The sequence below is a fragment of the Telopea speciosissima genome, chromosome 1 (genome assembly GCF_018873765.1).
Source record: "Telopea speciosissima isolate NSW1024214 ecotype Mountain lineage chromosome 1, Tspe_v1, whole genome shotgun sequence".
Classification (NCBI taxonomy): domain Eukaryota; kingdom Viridiplantae; phylum Streptophyta; class Magnoliopsida; order Proteales; family Proteaceae; genus Telopea; species Telopea speciosissima.
Genome location: NC_057916.1, coordinates 32,040,680 through 32,063,710, shown reverse-complemented (window position 1 = coordinate 32,063,710; position 23,031 = coordinate 32,040,680). Strand labels below are relative to the sequence as shown.

Sequence of the window (23,031 nt, the reverse complement as noted above, 5' to 3'; positions counted from 1 at the left end):
GAGGCGTGCGAGAAGAGCTTCCAAGAGTTAAGGAACCGGTTGGTGACGGCTCCAGTTTTGACCATTCCGGACGGCACCAGAGGAATGGTGGTATACACTGACGCATCCAGAACAGGATTGGGTGGCGTCTTAATGCAAAGAGGTAAAGTGGTCGCCTATGCCTCAAGACAACTGAAGGAACACGAAAAGAACTACCCCACTCATGACTTAGAATTGGCGGCGGTGGTCTTCGCGTTGAAGATAAGGCGACATTACCTTTATGGTGAAAAGAGCGAAATCTTCAGCGATCATAAGAGTCTGAAGTATTTTTTTCACCCAGAAGGAGCTGAATATGAGACAAAGACGGTGGTTAGAATTGATGAAAGACTACGTCTGTGAGATTCAGTACCACCCTGGCAAGGCCAACGTAGTGGCGGATGCACTGAGCAGAAAATCACAGACTGCATCCCTCGCTTCCTTGGTTGTAAGCGAGCAGTTGTTAGAAGAAGCCCAGAAGTTTGATCTAGAACTCGTGATCAAAGGAATGGCTATGCAATTAGCAGCTATGGATTTACAGCTGTCGATACGAGAAGAGATAATTGCGAAGCAACCGTTGGACCTCGAGTTGGCCAAGCTAATCTGGGAAGTGCAGCAAGGAGTCCATAAGGACCCAGATTTCTCACTGTCCCATGATGGGGCATTGTAGTTTCGAGACAGATTGTGCGTGCTCGACGATTATGATGTCCAAGACCGAATCCTTAAAGAGGCACACAACTCACCCTATTCAATCCACCCTGGAAGCACAAAGATGTACAAGGATCTGAAGAATTACTACTGGTGGATGGGGATGAAGGAGACCATAGCAATATACGTGTCTGAATGCCTCACCTGCCAACAAATAAAGGCAGAGAGACACCAACCGTATGGGTTACTGCAGCCACTCCCTATACCTGAGTGGAAATGGGAAAGGATCACTATAGATTTTGTGACAAATCTACCCAATACCAGAAGGGGAATGAATGCAACTTGGGTGATTGTAGACGGACTGACGAAAGCAGCTCACTTCATCCCCATCAGAATAAACTATTCGATGGAGAAGCTTGCCCAACTATACATTGAAAATATAGTCCGCTTACATGGTGTGCCTGTCAGTATTGTATCTGATAGGGATCCTCGATTTACCTCAAGGTTTTGGAGAAGTTTACAAAAGGCACTGGGATCTCAGTTAAATCTTAGTACGGCTTTCCACCCGCAGACGGACAAACAGTCCAAAAGAACAATCCAGACTCTGAAGGACATGCTCAGAGCCTGTGTCTTGGAAATGAGCGACAACTAGGATGCCCACATACCTTTGGTGGAATTTGTCTACAACAATAGTTACCACTCCACCATTGGCATGGCACCGTATGAAGCTCTCTATAGTTGAAAGTGCCGGACCCCGTTGTATTGGGATGAAGTCGGAGAACGGAAGTATCTTGGGCCCGAAATGATACAGGCGACATGTGAGAAGGTGGATATCATTAGAGAGAAGATTAAAGCGGCCCAATTAAGGCAGAAGAGTTATGCTGATAATCGGAGGAAGGATATTGAGTTCAATGTCGGAGAAAAGGTATTCCTCCGGGTGTCCCCAACAAAGGGATTGCTACGTTTCAATAAAAAGGGCAAGTTGAGCCCAAGATTCATTGGTCCCTATAAGATCCTCAACAGAGTAGGACCCGTAGCATACCGGCTGGCATTACCACCAACTTTACAGGGCGTCCACGATGTTTTCCATGTGTCAATGCTAAGAAAGTACATCAACAACCCAACACATGTATTCTCAACTGAACCTGAGCAGTTGGATGTGGATATGACTTATGAAGAACAACCTACGGAGATATTGGATAGAAAAGAACATAATCTCCGTAACCGTACGGTTGCCTTTGTAAAGGTTTGATGGGGAAATAATCCCATAGAAGAGGCTTCGTGGGAACGTGAAGAAGAAATGAAAGAAAAGTATCCCCAACTCATCGAGCTACAAGGTAAGCAAATTTCGTCCTCGAAATTTTTGTAAGGTGGGGAGAAATGTCAAACCTGCCCCTGACTGGCTGGAATTTTTGATTGAAGGACAGGAACCCCTGATATGGCATCCAAGCACATTGTGGAGTATCACTCCAGTGATTGAATTTAATGGAGAACCCCCGAGGATGTCCTCATACATACCTGTCAGAAGATGGATTGCTGATCCTTGCAGTTGTACTGCCCACAGCATAATGTACTGTTTGGACTCCAGGTATTCTCTCTCCTCTCCATAAATGTGGGTCCCACACTTGAAAATAGATGCAAAGGGCCTTGAGTGACATGTAGGTGCAAGGCCCATAGTTCGAGAACTCGCGAGATCTCGTCGAGTTTCTCGATTTTTGGAAAAGCCGAGACGAGACTGCCTACGAGTCTCAAAAGTGCAATATCTCGGCGAGATCTCGGATCTCGGTTTTGACCCATTATTTTAACCCACCTACCACTTAAATACCTTTCCTAATTGGACAAAACTCGACATATCTCGGTGAGATCTCGGATCTCGGGTTGACCCAAAGTTGAGGCTTCGAGTTGAAAAAAAAAAATGCACCAACTCGGCGAGATCTCGACTCTTCTCGGTTTTTCCAAGAGTCGAGTTGGTATCGAGACCCGAGTTTTAGTACCTTGGCAAGGCCCCAACCCTGGGTCAAACCCCTATGCAAGCCTAAGGTGAAACAGCCTTGCTGTATTCTCTGGGCGATGCACACATCACCCAGAGACATCTCCCAGAGTGGAAAAATGCATTATTTTAATCTGCAGATGTGTGGGGACCACCCATATTGGACATGGGCACCCTCCATAGGTTGAAGGGAGTCTGAGGAACCAGCTCATACCCTTGGACCCCTGTGGGCCCCACCTGAGTGCCCAGAGGGACTGAAAATCAGTTTAAAAATGCATTCTCAAAAGGGGCCTAAGCAAGCAAACAGACCTTAGTGGGGGCTGGTCTATAAATAGAAGACCCCAGCTTAGTTTTAGAAGTTTATTACACTGTTGAAACCGTGGAGAGAAAAAGAAGAGAGAAAAGAGAGAAAGAGAAGGAGAGGAAGAAGAAAGGAAGGGAAAGAAGAAGAGAGAAGGAAGGGAAGCTATCCCTTGTGCATCAGCCCAGTCCTGCAGCCACCCTTGCATATTCCAGGTATGAAAACATACCTTAAAAATGCTTCCATATTGCTGTTACTGTTCATCCCTCTAGATCTCTGTGTTTTTGGGTGAGTTTTGGTCATGGTTTGCCCAAAACACTAAGGGGCTGCCATGTATGGCTTCAGATCTAACATGCAAACATGTTGCATGGAAGATCTGAGCCTTGAGGCATGATTTTGGTTGCTGTTATACACCTGAGACCGAAATCCATGCATGTGCCAGACTGCACTACACTGTTGCACCAAGAACAGGCAGTTTGGACTCAGATCTGTGTGCCCTGGCTGCATGCAGCCTAGCCATGAGTTGCAGCAGCCTTAGATTTCCCTAACACACGTGAAACAACCCTTGCATGCAGCCAAATCCATGGTCTGCAGCTGAAGCTCTACTGGGTTACTATTCACTGGGCTGTCTGGGCAGCTCCTGGCAGCCAAGAGGTGGGCCCAGGTAAAAGTCCATGAAGATCAGTGCAAACTGAGGTCCATAATGACCTAACATGCATGGGGGATTGATCAAGGCACTGCACGTGGTGTAAAACATAGGAATTGGAGCCTGTTCATGTGCTAAACAGGCTCTGGGCGATGCACACATCACCCAGAGACATCGCCCAGAGAATTAAAAGAGGTAATTTTGCTGATCTGCTTTGGGGACCTCCACATATGGACTATAAGCAGTGTAAGGAGGTGGTAAATGACCAAAATACCCCTCCTCACATCTGCCCATAATTATGAACACCTTGGGTGCCCAAGTGGGCCCCGCAGGGCTTGGAAACCCTACTTGTGTTGGCCCTGTAGCACTGCTGACTTGGGGACAGTGTTGTATGGCTATTGTGACCTAGATACATGTACTGCAGGGGATACATTACCATTCTGCCCCTAGACCATATTTTCCGGATGATGCATCAGGACTTAGACCTAAAGCCTAGTGCAAGGCCCAGAGAATTCCAAGTGATGACCGACTGTACACCGAGTCAAACCAGTGAGCCTAGATCAACCCTAGGACATCAAAAAATAGTTTGGAATATTAAGTGACATATTTCTGATTTATATTTAGGGTTTGATCCCGCGCTCGAGGTATACTGCCGGACCGCAGCCGGAACTGAAACAACAGATGATCTCGTAGAACCAGACCCAGGTGAGTGAAATGTTATCGTGTCTGTACATGTAACATTATTATTATTATGCCGGCAATTAATTTATAATTGTAATGCTGTATTACTTAATTAAATTCTATTTCATAATTGTTACACATCGCGTGACTGTTGATCAACTCTGTTTGAATATATCATGATGACGGTGACTGTTAAACTAGATGCCGTAGCCGGCTTGGAAATGAGGCCTGTGGTAGCTCGTAGAATGGGATACAGTTGACACTGCCTGACTCATACGATGCCATATAGACATGGGGCTAGTGATTCATCACCCATGCTACGCACCCTTGCCAACAGGGGTTAAGGTGTTGGATGCCTCTGAGGACTACCGTAAAACCTCGGGCGAATACGCCGGGAACCCTCGGCAATATGCTGGGTTGCCTCGAGCTATAAGCTGGGAAGCCTCGAGCTACATGCTTGGGAAGCACCGATAGGTGAAATTATGGCTATAAGCCAAACAAAGTTGATCCTCGAGCTACATGCCGGGAAGCACCGAAAGGGTGACTTATGATATTGAGTCAGTTACCTCACCGGTTTAATCACAGAGGGCTGGTCGGGCTGACCAAGGATTTGTGCGCTGGAGCTGGCTGGTCCTCTCCGACAACTCAATGGGTGTATCCCGGGAAGGGGTAACCAAGCCCACACCAGGGATACATGTATTAGGGATTGTAGTTGCACTAACCTGCCTTAGTTGTATTGATAGGTGGTTAATAAATAACTAACTGGACTTGCATATCATGTAGGATCATGTGGAATGTGGTTGCATATGCATGCATGATGATATGTTTTCCTCACGGGCTCAGTGGAGCTCACACTCTGTTATATATGTTTTTCTATTAGATGATTCTATAGGTGGATGCCGCTGTGGCATGGAGGCTCATTACGAGGAGGAGAGCCCTTGTGGTTATGATGATATTGGTATGGACCCCGACGGAGGTCGTGCCGATGATGCGAGCATTCTCAGTAGTTATTGATGAAGACTCGTGAAGGGTGCTCTTGATGCTTTTTGTCTTGGGGACTCCTTTTTGATTTGTCAGGAGTTTATCCCCGTTCTTGTTTCCTGTTTTTGTTTCTTCTTTTCTTTTTGGGGTTGAGTTATCTCGCCTTGTACATATGTACTTTTGTTTCTGCTTATGTATATTTCAGATCTTACTGTTCAGTTTGTGGGTTGTGTGGGGGAGATGAACAACTTTACTTAAGTATATATATCACCATCATTTCCCGTATCGCTATGCTTTCTCTTTTTCCTTTATAATTATAGATTATCTGCAGCACTCTGATTTTTCTTGTGGTAATGTTATGGATGTGTGTCCGTGAATGTATTAACTGCTTCTAGATCCGTGGGATTTGGCGGAATACCGTTATGCAATTGGGTCACCTACCTATTCCTCCCTGGGGGTGGTTTGGGGTGTGACTAGGAAAGTGAAATAATAAAGTAAACAAACTCAAGACAGGACTGGACTTATAGAATCCTAATCCAGCCTAACTAAAACACTTAATAACCATTAAAATAAAGAAATAAAGACACCTAATTAAGTAATTCAGTATTTCTAGCCTCTACCCACATTATAGGCCCATTAATCCATTACAAAGAAAACACATGGGATCAAAGGCCCAACACTGGCCTCTCTATATCTTTCCATGAGTCTCCTAAGTAAGAAAATTGCTTTTCATGGATAGAATTTGTTACAGTGGAGTTTAGTCTATCCTTTTCAAATTGGTTTGATTGTGTGCTTCTCATTGTTTCATTTTAATGTTCACAGTTAGTGGTATTGGACTTGAGCAACCCTCCCTCCTTGCTATTGGTTTGTTAAATTTTGTTACAATTTGCAGATAAGTAGCCGGAACTTGGATCGGGTACGTAAACTGAAGAGTGCAATGACAAGGTTGACTGCTCGGGTTCAAAAGGTATGGAATATCTCTCTCAAGGCTCTGGTATCCAAAGCACTGTAGACATTTTACTTGTATTTAGCAATATTATGTATTTTGTCTTATTCCCAAAATTTCTTTAAGTTAGGGGTGAAAAAAGTTTTCAAAATAATTTGAAAGTGCCCTTATCATAGTGTCATTCTCAAGAACTGTTGTTGTCTCACACACGTTTTGAGTACACATGGGAAATGAGATGAATTTACCATCACCGAAGAAGTTTGTTATTCTTAAGAGGGCAAAAAAATAAGGTTACAAATTATTTGACACCTTAAGGGGTGTCAATAAGAAAATCTCATTAATAAAAAAAGATGGTGGTTAAATTTTTTTCATGGCAGGGCAATCGAAATATGACATATGGTATTGTTATACTTTGACCTTTTTTATCGAAGCTTTAAATTATTGATATGCTAATTTGACTTCTAGCAAATGGTTACAAGAAAATCATCTTAGAATTTATTGCAGACTGGTGACACCAGAAACCTCTGAAGTAATACTGTGTGATCTCAATTCTGAAAGGAGTTTTATAGACTGTAGATATAATAATGCAATTTTTGAAGTGATAATTTAAACAAATTTCAAGGTTGTTAGGGAAGGGAAAAATAATCATTCTGGTCTCGGTCTTGTCATGATAAGCTTGTTATAATTCACAAATCAGGCATATGCCCCTCATATAAGTCAACCTTACAGCCTGAAGAATGCTTTTCATGTGTATCTTACTTTTGAGCTATGAACCTCTCCTTAAGCATCTTTACATCAATGTAAGCTCAGACATTTCTATCTGGTCATTCTGTTTTCCCAGGCTGATAAAGACTTCTGATTGTACGGGTGTGGCAGTGTTAGTAAATGACAGAACCCTGAGTGAATGTGATTAATTTTACACACTACCTCTTGTATGCATCCCCCCCGGGAAAAAAAAACCCCTAAACAAAAGAAGGTTTGGATATTCTGCTATATACTGTCTATGGTTTTATATCCTGGCAAGTTTAGTTGTTGGGGGGGGGGGGACAATGGGACATTATATTAGACTTTATGCAGTTTATCTATCCATGTTTAGTTCATTTTTATAGTGATAATACATGTTGTTTTTTTTTATTGTCTATCTATAGTTTTCGTAAGAATGGAGAATTAAGTTTTTGCTTTCATTTGTATTTTCAGCTGCATATTACCAATAACACTGTTTCCTTATAGGTTGGAGTCCTAAATACTGAAAATCAGACTGGCCTTGGGCATATTTAGGATTTTGGTTTGTAACAAATGTTGCTGCTTTCAGGTAAGAGATGAGCTTGAACAACTTCTGGATGATGATGATGATATGGCTGACCTATACTTGTCAAGAAAATTGGCTGGGGCTTCTTCCCCTGTTAGTGGATATGGTGTGCCTAATTGGTGCCCTGCATCCCCTACTATAGGATCAAAGATATCCAGAGCCAGTAGGGCAAGTGCTGCAACCATTCGTGGAGATGAGAATGACGTTGAGGAGCTTGAAATGTTACTTGAGGTTTATCACAGTCATATACTCACTCATGGGTGTTCGTACTTGATCAAAGCTAAAGCTTGACCTGACTCACTCTATATTTTGCAGGCATACTTTATGCAAATTGATGGGACATTGAACAAATTGACCACGGTATGCACTGTTGAACTTATGGATGCTGACTGATTACTTCTACGTGTATAGTCTAAGTAGAGAAAATTTTCTCCTTCCTAGACTAGGAGGAACTAATATACAGATACTTCCGCCTTATACTGTTTCACTTCCATATTGTTTAAAGCTATTGGATACAATCTCCAGTATGAGGTGCCTCTTACTCCTATCATATTATAGGCATATCAAGTAATCCTTAGTTTGCCTCTTACTTTCATAGTTGATATATTCTAGACAATATCTAGGTTGTGGTTTAACAACCAAATATTTTTTCGGGATGATGTACAGAATACATTATCTACTGAAAGAATGTGTTGGTTAAAGGTTATGAAGCAAAACAGAAAATAACATTGAAGGATTAGGGAAATCTGCATAATTAAATAGATTGATTATAGCCTAGCTAGATAATCTATAGTCTTCTCACCTCATTATGAATGTAATGCAAAGAACATCGAGGGCAGTAAAAATAGTAAAATCAATTTCCAACCTTGCTGTTATATTACTACAGGGTTATATGGAGATTATGATAAAACCTTTGAGAGTTTATTTTGATATTCCTATTGGATGAATCTGAACTATTTGAACTGCTAAATTACTAGCCATAAGTGAGTTCTAATGACCTACCAAGTCTATCACTAGAAGTCATGCATTTTGGGGCCTAACCATTGTTTTCAAAAGCCTTTGGCTGGAGTTTGAATTGCGGGGACTGATTTGGATCATACTTTATAAAATGTTTTCCTGAATAATTTATTGATTAGTATTAGAAAATGTTTATATCTTGAAGTAATTTATTGTTTAATATTACAAAATCAGTTTAGATTTATTCCAGGTAGATTCTTGATTAAAGGATGCACTGTTCAGAGAGAGGACAAAAGATCCTTACATAGTTTGTATTGATTTCGAGAAATCAGTGATTGGTTTCAGATGTTTTGGTTTCTTTCCTGAAGAAAATACATTGACGAACTAAGAACATGCTTGGTGGGGCTGTAACTAGTGTTAGAAGTTAGAATTACGTGGGATATGAGCATGTTTCTACTCATGGTGGGTTTTACACCAGGAAGGTGAAGCCTAGGCCTTGATGCATTAAGTTATGGATGAGTTGACTAGATCATAGATGACGAAGCTTGGTGTAAGTTGGGGAAGCTATGGTTTCTTGCTTTTTTCACTTATTCTAAGTCATTAGTTTTTAATGCTCCAAATTCTTGCTCATATTCACTTTTTCCCTCCTTTTAACTAATTTGGAGCAGACTTGTACAGATAAAGTTCTACGGTGCAAGCTGTTTTCTGATAATATGGTTTTTTTTTATGAGATTTTTTTTTTTTGGGGGGGGGGGGGGGTTTAAATTTCAAGTTTAAATTATGAAGGGATGTTTAAGAATTAAGGAGTTCTGTGATAAATCAGGCATAATGAAGTATATGAATTTCAAATTCAGTAAAATGATGTGTATTAATGAAGTTTTGGTTAAGATTGATGATTCAAAGATACTGTAGAACAACTGTCTATAAATTCTTGGTTCAGTCGGGAGATTGAAGAAGATGATGTGCATAGTGTTAGAGTTGGTGGCTAAAAATGTGGAGGAGCATCTGGAGGGTTGTGTGGCCACTAAGCCAGCAATGTTTTATGGGGTTTAATCTTGGGTTATAAAGAGACAACAGATGCGTACATTGAGATAACCGAGTGGCAAGACTGGGAAACATAACTGAAAACCAAAGCATTTGATGGAATTTAGGAGCACCTCCTGTAGATGGTGAGATCAGGGAATTTTGATTGAGATGGTTTGGACATCTGCAATGGAAACCAACAAATGCATCTATGAGAAATGATATGGTGCAAACCGGATATGTTAAGAGGACAGAGAAAACAGAAAATGAATTGGGTGAGTATGGTCTTAAATAGATTATGTGTTGAAACAGGTCTCCTGTAGCTGACTCCAAGTAGTTTGGGAAAATTTTGATGAGTACCATTGATGATCTATCGATCTGCATCCAAACTGGAAGCTGGGAATACATATTTTCATTACACTTTGGAGTATGGATGGACTTTAGATGAGGAATAAAGAGAAAAACTGAAATATGAAAGATGAAAGATAGTAAGAGGGAGGAGGCACAGCCCAGCACGCCAGGAGAATCTCAACTAAATGGGGTCTGCTACACTAAATGGGGTCTGCTACATGGATCCTTGCCCTCCAATATTCTCTATCCGAAGTCATACTTGGTACAAGACCTAGACTATGTGTGTCCTTCCTCATCACTTCTCCTATGGTCATCTTAGGCCTGCTCCTAGCTCTTTTAGCTCCTTCAATCGGAATCAAATCACTCCTCCTTATTGGGGCATCCCTAGGCCTTCGTTGAATATGACCATATCACCTTAAACGACTCTCTCGGAGCTTGTCATTGATCGGGGCAACTCCCAAGTCCTCTCTAATGCGTTCGCGACTCTCTCGGAGCTTGTCATTGATCGGGGCAACTCCCAAGTCCTCTCTAATGCGTTCGTTCCGTAATCCTTGTTTTTCCACACATCCATCTTAACATCCTCATCTCTGCTACACATAGCTTATTGATATGACACTTCTTAACTGCCCAACATTCTGCCTCATACATCATCGTCGATCGTACAACAGTCCTATAGAACTTTCCTTTAAGCTTTAAAGGAATACGTTGGTCACACAGCACTCCGGACGCATCTCTCCACTTCATCCATCCCACTTTAATTCTCTGTGAAACATCATCCTCTATGTCACCTTCTTTATTATGATTGACCCCAGATATCTAAAATAGTCACTTTGCGGTGTCTCTCTTTCCTCAATTCACACTATATCAGTATCCGTCACAGTGTGACTAAAATTACACATCATATACTCTGTTTTCGTTCTATTAATCTTAAAGCCTCTTGTTTCCAAGGTTGACCTCCAAAGCTCTAACTTAGAGTTAATCCCTTCTTTTGTCTCATCCACCAAAACGATATCATCGGCGAAGAGCATACACCACGGGACTTCGCCTTGAATGTTTTGGTTAGATCATCTTGTCAAAAGTAGTATGTAATTTCAGCGTAATTTCCATTAGTTTTTTTTGGCAGAAACGAGGATATTTTGTTTTGAAGTTTCTTTCTATAAAGCTCTAAGTTTTTTTTGGCAGATATGAGGATATTTTGTTTTGAGCTCTCTTTCTGTAAAGCTCGTTGTGTTGATCCTGTTTCGTTATGATATGGCTTTCTTGTACCCTTGGAGGTCTTTCCCCTTTTTTGGCTGAATAATTTGTATGTATTAAGGTGGCAGGTTTTTCTTCCCTGCTGAAGTAACTTCTATCACTGGCACCTGTATTTGCCATGTGGTAGCATATTTGGCTCTTCAACATCACCCTTCACTTATGTAATTGGACTTTCATGCATGTTGAAATGAATTTCTAAAAAATTATTGATTTTTTTTCCTGGAAATATGTGAACTGATTGAAGATGAATGGTGAAGAGTCATACATGGTCAGTCAAGAGATAACGGTACGAGAATTTTTTGGTATCTTTAAAAATAAACCAAGTGGAATATGTATGTTTTCAAAAAAAGGAATAACTGTGTTTATTTTGCAATTAATACACAGAATTACTTTGATAGTGAGTACTTGTGGGATAGATATGAACTTTATATGGGTTGAGAATTGTATGTTCCTACTTCCGAGAAATTTTTAATAGTATTTTATAATTTCTGATGAATAGAAAAAAATTAATGAAATTTAGGATATAGTTTTGATCTTCAGAACAGTTATCCAGTCATTTGTTTTGCTTCCTATCTGCATCCCTAGAAGATATAAAAGAGCTATGAAAATGGCATGCAGCCTTGGGGGAATTGAACATATAACCTGGAATTCTTGTCGGAAATTAACTTTACCTAGACAGGTTTATTGACTATGTCTGTGTGTGTGTCCATCTTTTGATAATCGGCTTGCTAATTGGTCATGTTTTGATTATGTTAGCAAAACCAGAAATATGGAATGGCTTGAATGACCAGAATCGATCATCCAGCCCCTTATTTATAATTACCTCAAATCATAGCCAAAGTATGAATCCCCCCTAGTCCTATTCCTACTAGGAATTCCCACTCCAATTAGGAATCCCAAATAGAGATCGGATAGGGCGAAAAATACAGAAAAGAAGATAACAGAAAAGAAAATAAAAAGTAAACATAAATCAACTAACATAAAAGGACTAAATTACCCTTATCGGGTAAAGTAGTCAATCTCAACACTCCCCCTCAAGTTGGAGCAAAGATGTCGATCATGCCCAACTTGACTAGATTGGGATGAAACAATTTCCCAGACAATCCCTTGGTGAAGATATCAGCAAGTTGATCAGCAGATGTCACAAAGGGAATGCAAATCAGCCCATCTTCTAACTTCTCTTTGATGAAATGCCTATCCACCTCAACATGCTTGGTACGATCATGTTGTACTGGGTTGTGTGCTATGCTGATTGCAGGCTTGTTGTCGCAGTACAACATCATAGGAAGACGAATAGGAATACCAAGATCTTGTAGCAAACCTTTAAGCCAGAGTAACTCACAAATACCTTGTGTCATAGCTCGAAACTCAGCTTCGGCACTAGAACGAGCAACTACATTTTGCTTCTTGCTACGTCAGGTGACAAGATTTCCACCTACAAAGGAGCAATACCCAGAAATAGACTTGCGATCTGCAGAACCAGCCCAATCAGCATCAGTGTATGTTTCTATCCGTAGATGACCATGTGTAGACAGAAGAATTCCTTTTCCAGGAGCTGACTTCAAATAGTGCAAGATACGAAGAACAACCTCCATATGAGAAGAGTAGGGATCATGCATAAACTGGCTCACAGTACTCATGGAGACAACAATGTCAGGACGAGTGTGTGAGAGATAAATCGGCTTCCCTACAAGTCTTTGGTACCGGCCTTTATCAATAGGCTCACCCTCTTTCTCCTTGAGTCGAACAATAGGGTCCATAGGAGTATTTGAAGGATGGTAGCCTAACAACCCGGTTTCAGCCAATAAGTCTAGGACATACTTCCTCTGGGAGAGAAAAATGCCTTTAGAAGATCTGGCCACTTCAATCCCACGAAAGTATAGTAGTTTCGCTAGATCTTTAATCTCAAATTCTTGTCCAAGGAAAGTCTTCAACCGTCTGATCTCATCACCATCATTGCCAGTAACCATTATATCATCAACGCAGACTATAAGAACAGTGAGTTTTTCACCAGCCCTCTTTATAAAGAGTGTGTGATCAACATTACTCTGCTTGTAGCCCACAGAAATCATGGCCTTGTGGAACCGGCCAAACCATGCTCGAGGTGACTGCTTCAGCCCATAAAGTGTACGCTTCAACCTACACACTTTTCCTTGGTTTCTGTCACAAGAGAACCCTAGTGGAATGTCCATATATACCTCCTCATCCAGTACTCCATTTAGGAAGGCATTTTTTACATCTAGTTGTTGCAAGTCTCATCCAAGGTTGACTGCACAAGATAATAACACACGAACAGTATTTGACTTTGCAACAGGTGCAAAAGTTTCCTGATAATCAATGCCGTATGTCTGAGTGAACCCCTTGGCCACAAGTCGTGCCTTATACCTATCCACAGTGCCATCTACCTTCTGTTTCACCACAAACACCCATTTACATCCAACGGTTTTCTTCCCAGGTGGAAGAACCACAAGCTCCCATGTGTTATTTTTCTTCAAGGCTTCCATTTCTTCCATCATAGCTACCTTCTACTTTCCATCTTATAGAGCTTCCTGCCAATTGTTAGGAATACGAACAGAAGAAAGAGGAAATAAAAGCACGAAAGGATGGGGAAAGGGAATCATAAGAAACAAAATTAGATATGGGATGCTGAGTGCAAGTTCTGACACCTTTGCGAAGAGCAATAGGTAATTCAGGAGAAGGAACATTACCAGGTGGAGGGGCAGGTTCTGGATCCGAGTTCGGCAATTGGATGGGTACTGGAGCAACAGTTGATTGAACCTGCTTATGTTTCCTTACATAGGTCTTCATAATACTGTCATCAATCCTCCTCTGAAATTCACTAATAGTCCTCTGGATAGAAGTCTGGACCGAGGTAGATTGCTCCCCCTGAATAGAAATAGTCTCCCCCTGTGTAGGAACCTCTCCCCCTGACTCAGGGGGAGTACTAGGGGCAGGCCGAACTGGTTCAGACTCGTGGTAAACAGACTGAAGTGGAGGTGGAGAGTCAATAGTCAGCACATCTTCACTAACACTCTCCCCTGAAGAGGTGGGGACACAAAATATGGAACATTTTCATGAAAGACAACATCCATGCTGACAAAAGTCCTGTGGGATGGAGGGTAATAACATTTGTACCCCTTCTGTGTAGCAGAGTAGCCCAAGAAAATGCAACGGAGACTACATGGGTCAAGTTTACCAAGGGACCTTGTATCCCTGGCATAACAAACGTAGCCAAATACCTTAGGTGAGACTATAAGGGAAGAAGAGCCAAGTAATAGCTCAATAGGGGCTTTGGAACATAGTTGTCACGGCGACATGGCGGTCCAAGGCGGTGGAGGCCTGTCTAAGCGCTTAGGCGGTAGAGCGGCCGCCTAAGCGGACTTAAGCTGTAAAGGTGGTCTAGTGTTAGTTTTCTCCCTTCCCCCCCCCCCAAAAAAAAAAAAAAAAAAAAACATACTCAATAGTCAATATATGATGGCATGATGCATCACAGTATCATACCTTATATCATTAAAAATTAAATACAGAGAAGTAGCAGGCAGCAGTAAACCAAGTTACTATAATACCATTACCAAGCCAAAAAAAAAAAAAGCAGCAGAGAAGAAGAAGTAGCAGAACCAAATCTCTTGAGCAATTGCTGTAGTTGTTAGTACTACAGAGAAGAAGAAGAAGAAGAAGCGGCAGTAGTCAACCAATAAAAAAACAAAAACAGAGAAGAAGCGGCGCAGAAGAGGGATGTTAGTGTGTTACAGAGAAGCGGCGATAGTTAACCATGTTACCAAGCCAAAAAGAAAAAAGCAACATAGAAGAAGCAGAAGAAGCTTAGAAGTTACAGAATACAAACTTTAAAAAAAAAAAAGGAAAGAAAAGAAAAGTAGCAGCAGTAGGCATTACAGGCTACAGAGAAGAAGTAAAGAAGTTACCAAGCAAAAAAATAAAAGGAGAGTTACTGTTACAGACTACAGAGAGGAAGCATAGATAGAAGTTACCAAAACAAAAAAAAAATAGAGAAGAAGTTACCGTTACCGACTACACTCTACAGAGAAGAAGAAGCATAGAAGTAGAAGTGTAGAACTATAGAAGTTGCCAAGCAAAAAAACAAAGAAGACAAGAAGTTACCGTAACAGACTATAGAGAAGAAGCATCATAGAAGTTACCAAGCAAAAAAAAAGAAGAGAAGATCAGAAGAAGTTACCGTTACAGAGAAGAAGAAGAATAGGGAGTAGAGACTTACCTTGCCGTAAAGGTAGGAGGAGGAGGAAGCTTCGCCTTTTGCGCAGAGGACTCGAGAGGTAGGAGGAAGCTTTGCCTTCGCCTGAGTGGAGTTGCCGTTACCAGAGCCGGAAAGGAAGGAGGAAGGTCGCAGTGTCGCACGACCTTTTGCATAGAGGAGTCGAGGGTTTTACTTTTAATTTCTTAGAGAAGAAGTTAAAGGCTTTTAGCCTTTTACAGTTTGACGTTTTAACTTTTAGGGATTTTAGTTTTTTAGTTGTAAAGGATATTTATCCCATGTAGCAGCATACGTGAGATAATTATACACCAACCAATACCAATTAAACAAAAAGAATAATATATAATTGCATGAAAAAAAACAAAAAACAAATACACACTCCATATTGGCGTCCGCCTTGCCCTCATGGCGTCCCAAGGCGTCGCTTTAACCTCCTTGGCGACGCCTAAAGGGTCAAGTTGGCCGCCATTCACGAGTCCTGTTAAGCATAGGCTCGCTTAATACATGGGTTTCTGCCTGGACACCAAGGCGGCGCCTTGACAACTATGCTTTGGAATGAAGAACCCGATTGGGCAGCCTATTAATTAAATAGGCTGCAGTAAGGACAGCATCCCCCCAATAAAGGGAAGGGACATTGTGAGCAAACATAAGAGCCCTAGCCACCTCCAAGAGGTGGCGGTTTTTCCTCTCAACCACACCATTTTGGGTTGGAGTGTCGACACAGCTGGTCTGATGGAGTATTCCATGGGCAGCAAGGTATTTTTGGAACTGACCGTCCATATACTATTTTCCATTGTCACTCCTCAAAATTTGAAGAGTGGCATTGAATTGGGTCTTAACCAACTGATGTAAGTGCTGAAAACATGAAAAAACTTCATTTTTTGTGTGCATAAGGTAGACCCAAGTGAACCTAGAGTAGCAGTCAATAAAAGTGACATACCCCCGATGTCCAGACAGGGAAGCTTTCCTACTAGGACCCCACACATCAGTATGAACAACACGAAATAAGGAAGAGGATCTTTTATTAGAAATAGGATAATTTGAATGGGTCTGTTTAGCCAAGACACAAGGCTCACAAAAAAACTCTTCCTTATTACGGTCTTTAACTAATGCTGGAAATAAAGTTGATAAAGTACCTAAAGGGGGATGGCCTAGCCTAGAGTGTCATTTGTGTAATTCAGAAGAAAAAGATGCCGAAGTTAAAGCCTGGGTAGGTGTAGGATCTCCATCAAGCAGGTACAATCCGCCATGCACTTTACCCGATCCAATCGTCTTCCCCGAGTCCAGTTCCTGAAAAACACAGTGAGTGGGAAAAAAAGTCACTTTACAATTCAGGGATTTGGTGATACTGCTAATGGAAACAAGGTTAGTTGTAAATTTGGGAATATGCAACACAAATGATAGTGTAAGAGAAGGAGAACAACCATAGTTGTCAAGGCGTCGCCTAGGCGCCGCCTTGGCGTCCAGGCGGAAACCCATGTATTAAACGAGCCTACGCTTAATAGGACTCGTGAATGGCGGCCGACTTGACCCTTTAGGCGTCGCCAAGGCGGTTAAAGCGACGCCTTGGGACGCCATGAGGGCAAGACGGATGCCAATATGGAGTGTGTATTTGTTTTTTTTTTTTTTTTTTTTTCATGCAATTATATATTATTCTTTTTGTTTAATTGGTATTGGTTGGTGTATAATTATCTCACGTATGCTGCTACATGGGATAAATATCCTTTACAACTAAAAATCTAAAATCCCTAAAAGTTAAAACGTAAAACTGTAAAAGGCTAAAAGCCTTTAACTTCTTCTCTAAGAAATTAAAAGTAAAACCCTCGACTCCTCTACGCAAAAGGTTGTGCGACACTGCGACCTTCCTCCTTCCTTTCCGGCTCCGGCAACGGCAACTCCACTCAGGCGAAGGCAAAGCTTCCTCCTACCTCTCGAGTCCTGCGCAAAAGGCGAAGCTTCCTCCTCCTCCTACCTTTACGGCAAGGTAAGTCTCTACTCCCTATTCTTCTTCTTTGTAACGGTAACTTCTTCTGATCTTCTCTTTTTTTTTTTTGCTTGGTAACTTCTATGGTTCTATGATGCTTCTTCTCTGTAGTCTGTAACGGTAACTTCTTGTCTTCTTTTTTTTTTGCTTGGCAACTTCTATAGTTCTACACTTATACTTTTATGCTTCTTCTTCTCTGTAGAGTGTAGTCGGTAACGGTAACTTCTTCTTTGTTTTTTTTTTTTTGGTAACTTCTATCTATGCTTCTTCTCTGTAGTCTGTAACGGTAACTCTCCTGTTTTTTTTTTTGCTTGGTAACTTCTTTACTTCTTCTGATTCTTCTTTGTAGCCTGTAATGCCTACTGCTACTGCTTTTTTTTTTTTTTTTTCTTTTTTTAAGGTCTGTATTCTGTAACTTCTAAGCTTCTTCTGCTTCTTCTATGTTGCTTTTTTCTTTTTTGGCTTGGTAACATGGTTAACTACTGCCTGCTGCTTCTCTGTAACACACTAACATCCTACTGCTGCTGCTGCCGCTTCTTCTCTGTTTTTGTTTTTTTATTGGTTGACTGCTACTGCTTCTTCTTCTTCTTCTCTGTAGTATTAACAACTACAACAATTGCTCAAGATATTTGGTTCTGCTACTTCTTCTTCTCTGCTGCGTTTTTTTTTTTTTTTTTGGCTTGGTAATGGTATTATGGTAACTTGGTTAACTGCTGCCTGCTGCTTCTTTGTATTTAATTTTTAATGATATAAGGTATGATACTGTGATGCATCATGCCATCATATATTGACTATTGGGTGTTTTTTTTTTTCAGGGAGGGGGGGGGGGGGGGGAGGGAGAAAACTAACACTAGACTGCCTTTACCGCTTAAGCTCCGCTTAGGCGGCCGCTCTACCGGCTAAGCGCTTAGACAGGCCTCCACCGCCTTGGACCGCCATGCCGCCGTGACAATTATGAGAACAACCAATGGATCCTTTCCCTGAGATGTAGGAGAGGGACCCATTAGCAATTTTGACTTTATCCTTACCAGAAGCAGGAGAATATGTATTAAAAAGGCTAGAAGAACCTGTCTTGTGATCAGTAGCACCAGAGTCTATGATGCATGGAGTGGAAACTACTGATGCACAATGACCAGCAAAGGAAATACCTGTACGAGCAAAGAAGGAACTTAAACTAGTAGTAGATGTAGTAGAGGCAGCGGATGTGTTCAACAGACGCCGGAGAGCCTGGAGTTCTTCCTGGGAAAAACCAATGTCAGCAGTGGGAGTTGGAGCTACACTTTCAGTGTGATTGGCTTTGTTTTTAGGCTTAGCACGACCACGTTTGGCCTCAAAATCAGCATGCTTCCCATGTAGTTTCCAACACTGAGCCTTAGTGTGATATGGCTTGTGACAATGATCACACTTCACAGGCTCTTTGGCAGTAGCAGTAGCAGCAACACTATCAGAAGAAGGATCAGGAGTGGAGCCAGTAGTCTGTAAGGCTGATCGCTCAACCTTGGGAGCAATCATCATGGCAGCCCGGCGGGTCTCTTCACCGTGAACATAAGAAAAAGTTTCCTCTAAAGTGGGGAAAGGAACCCGACCAAGAACTTGAACCCGAATAGGATCATAGTCATCATTAAGGCCAGCCAAAAAATCATACACTCGAAACTGGTCCACATAGGAGTGATAGGCAGTGATGTCTGTAGTAGTAGTAGGCTGAAAACGAGCATAATGATCCAATTGCTGCCATAAGCATTTGAGGGCAGCATAGTATTTAGTGACAAATAACTCCTTCTGAGTAGTGTTTTGGAGAGTCTTCTTGATCTCATAAACCTGAGCACCATTACCTGACCGACCATAGGTTTCCTTGACAGCAGTCCATATCTGAGTAGCAGTGTCAAGGAGGAGATACTGACTAGAAAGGTCGGTGTGCATAGAATTCAGAACAAAGGACATTACCATAGCATCGTTGGCAGCCCATTTAGTAAGGGCAGCACCTTCCTCAGTAGGCTGTTTGGTGGTGCCAGTAAGATGGCCAGTCAGTCCCCTACCAGCCACAGTTAAGGATAGAGATCTGGCCCAAATTAAGTAGTTCGTACCATCAAGCTTTATAGCAGCAGCATATGGTAGAAAATCAGACCTAGTTTGACCATTGCTGTCAGAAGTAGCCGTGGTAACATCAGAGTCTGGCATGGTGTGATAAGTGGGGCAAAAATACCAGAAGAAGCAACCGAAAATAGGGTATGAAACCCCCCTTGGAAGCAGCAACACAAGCAGCCCTAACCCTAAAAATCGATAAGGTGCAGGGTTTTTTCAAAACCCTGGAAGAGGTAATCGATTAGGGTTAGGGGTCTTCAAAAAACTTGAAAGAGGCTGAAACTGTTGTTGAGTACTATGTATGGTGTGAGAGACACCCTCCAAAAATCAGCAATATCCGAAACCAAAAAACCCAAAATCAGTAAAGTCGGGGTTTTGAAAAAAACCCTGAAAGGAAGATCGATTGAGGGAAGAGAGCTTCAATGCTGAATGCAGGGCTGCAGTAGATGCTGTCCAATGGTGCGAAATAGGAACCTCCAAAGGGGAACAATCAAACTCCAATAAGAAATAGGTCTGATCTTCAAAGCTGGAACTTCCAAAAAATCGCAGAGAAGAAGGGGCAGCAGCTAGATCATCTGATCACCTCATCAGTGCTGCCCTTAAGCAAAGAGAAAAAACCAGAAAAATAAAGGAAGAAGATGGAGGAGGAGGAAAACGATGGAGGGGAGAGAAGAGGGGGGAAGTTTTGTAACCTAGATCAGAGAAATAGGCTCTGATACCATGTTAGTAAAACCAGAAATATGGAATGGCTTGAATGACCAGAATCGATCATCCAGCCCCTTATTTATAATCACCTCAAATCATAGCCAAAGTATGAATCCCCCCTAGTCCTATTCCTACTAGGAATTCCCACTCCAATTAAGAATCCCAAATAGAGATCGGATAGGGAGAAAAATACAGAAAAGAAGATAACAGAAAAGAAAATAAAAAGTAAACATAAATCAACTAACATAAAAGGACTAAATTACCCCTATCAGGTAAAGTAGTCAATCTCAACAGATTAGATTGTACCCAATGGCCACCATCATAGCATCATGCCTCTAAACTAGGTCACAAATTCACAATGACCACACCCATATAACTATGCACAGATAGATAGATTGATAGATGGAATTGGATTAATCCGGAGTGTCTCGCTTAACAATTGTAACACATTCTACTGGCACAAATCCATTAGCTTGGATCTTAGTATATTTGTCCTGGACCCTTGATTAGGTTAGGTTGCCCCCCCCCCCCCCCAATCCATTGGTTTTCCTGTTTTCATTCCAGCTGGTTAAACTTCGTTATTCATGCATAACATTTTCGCCCCCTTTTACAGCTGCGTGAGTATATCGATGACACAGAGGATTACATTAATATTCAGGTAATCACTTGGAAACTTGATCTGTGAAACAAGCAGATGAGGGCTCTTTTGGATATGAATGTTTTATGACCTAAAGAAATCCTGTCTATCCTTTCTTGCAGCTTGACAATCATCGAAATCAGTTGATTCAGGTGATGTATAGAAGCACTCCATAGATCATTTTCTTACCCAATTTCTTTCTCCAGTAGCTATTCTCTGCATCAGTTCCTCTTAATCTTGTTTGTGAGGCTACATGAACCTGGCTTGGTAGAGCAAGAAGATCTTATATGTTCTTTTATGAATTATTAATCTGTCTTGCCTACATTATGTTCACAGCTGGAGCTCTTCCTAAGTTCTGGCACTGTTTGTTTGTCCATCTATTCTTTGGTGGCTGGAATATTTGGCATGAACATCCCTTATACATGGAATGATGATCATGGATACGTGTTTAAATGGGTAAGTAATGTAATATTTTGCGCCAGACTCAACTAACTAAAAATCTTCTGCGTCCTGTAATTTATTTGCCAAAGTTCTAGTCACTACACCTGGATGACACCCCTTTTTTTTTTTCTTTTTTTTTTTTTTTTCTCTCATTAACAGGTGGTCATCCTCACGGGAATAGTTTGTATTTCCCTTTTTGTGTTGATCATTTCGTACGCGCGCCACAAAGGTCTCATTGGATCTTGAATATCTTAAAAAACAAGTGGGCAGAATCTGAATGGAGTTTGAGGGCATGAAACTTTGAATATTAATCTCTACGTGGCAATAAAATACAGCTATGGTTGCTCTGGTCCACCCACAGTACCGTTGCTCTTTTCCAAATACTTTAGGCCATTTATGCTTCACTGGAAATGCAGGCAGCAACGCTGGGGAGCTGTGCTGCTGTATTATGTTTAAGATTCTGCCTCATTCATGTTGTCATTTTATATCATCCTCTTTTGAATGGTTTTAAAAATTCAGGTTAGGGATCAGATGAAGCAGGCACTACATAAGGGCAAATGTCAGTTGAGACTTGACAGAGATGGTTAACAATTTAATCCATCTACTTCAAGCTTCGATATGCAATAAACTATGAAATAGTATTCAGTGTCTTCTAATTCTTTTGATTTCAATTCTCCATTCCTCTTGTTTCAATCTGCTTCAGACGTGGGTTGAATTGAATGTACAACTTCTGCCCCAAAAAAATTGTTAAATCAGTACATGAGATATGCTTTCCTATATAAGTTTCAAGCAGCATATTAGAGTTGATACTGTGTTTGAGCGCTGCGTGTGGAGGAATGTGTTATGATTAGTGCACTACCTATTTTTACTTTTGACGGAGCATACCCACTGGCTTCAAGGAAAATAAAAAAAGTTGGACCATACCCAATTACCCACAATAGGGCATGCGTGGTATGGAGATCCAGATTGATCGATTGGTGGGTGGGGCAATCCCTTATAATCTTGATTTATGTGTGCCTGAATTTTATCACGTGTTTCAATTTTTATTTGACCTCTTACATTGCAATTTTTTTTTTTTTTTGGGGGGTGGGGGAGGTAATAAAAAGGTAGTCAATGTAAAGTGGGTTCGTAGCCTTCCAAGCTGATGAGGGCAACATGGTGGGGCCTTGGGATGACACCTAAGCTGACATGTGGCAGATTTTGGTCTTGTTCTACCAAGCTTGGAAATGCGATATAAAATAAAAAAGTTACAAAACTATCTAGATTAAAATCACATAGAGGGTATTAAGAGAATGGGAAATAGCTCAAAAATTGAATTGTACATCGCCTCATATATCATTGAATTGCATATCTCCTCACATACCATTGTTCATGTGAAGGGATGATATATCATAAAATCTCTTGCTCCGTTGGATTCCAAAAATGTTTTATTTACTGGGACTTTCATATTCTCAAATGCAATGCACTGTTCAATGCCCTACACTTAAGAATTAAGCCGTAAAAATATGGATAGTAATGTCTTTTTATCCTTTTAAGTATTAGTTCAATTGTTGGAAGAATGGTTGACTTCTTAAGTGTACTATACTGATATTGCACCGCACTTGAGATGGTAAATTTCCGGAACTCTCTCTTCCTAAGAAAATTAAAACAAAATGATACTTTGATGGGACAGGCAAGTCACGCCAAGCTTTTGCACAATGTAAAAAGTATTTGATGGGACGGGTGATCTCAGTTCACACGAAGTCAAGGATGCAAAACATGAAAATGATTAGCTACAACTTATAATAATGAGTGAAGAGCATGGGTTTGACACTTTGGAGGAATTGGTATTGGATTGATCAATTGGTAT

General features: G+C 41.2%; 1 protein-coding gene across 2 annotated transcripts in view; it reads left to right on the top strand.

Annotated features, from left to right (window-relative positions):
* The window catches only part of LOC122671455 (magnesium transporter MRS2-I-like), a 35,311-nt gene extending 13,877 nt beyond the window's left edge, over positions 1 to 21,434 (top strand). Inside the window, exons 5-11 of one of the 2 annotated variants that reach the window (XM_043868671.1) lie at positions 6,155 to 6,229; positions 7,521 to 7,748; positions 7,833 to 7,877; positions 20,718 to 20,762; positions 20,864 to 20,893; positions 21,078 to 21,197; positions 21,342 to 21,434. In XM_043868671.1, the coding sequence (XP_043724606.1) occupies positions 6,155 to 6,229; positions 7,521 to 7,748; positions 7,833 to 7,877; positions 20,718 to 20,762; positions 20,864 to 20,893; positions 21,078 to 21,197; positions 21,342 to 21,428 (630 nt within the window). In that variant the 3' untranslated portion in view covers positions 21,429 to 21,434. The remainder of the gene's footprint in view (positions 1 to 6,154; positions 6,230 to 7,520; positions 7,749 to 7,832; positions 7,878 to 20,717; positions 20,763 to 20,863; positions 20,894 to 21,077; positions 21,198 to 21,341) is intronic. The other variant, XM_043868681.1, reaches the window with a different exon arrangement.
* The last annotated feature ends 1,597 nt before the right edge of the window (positions 21,435 to 23,031 follow it).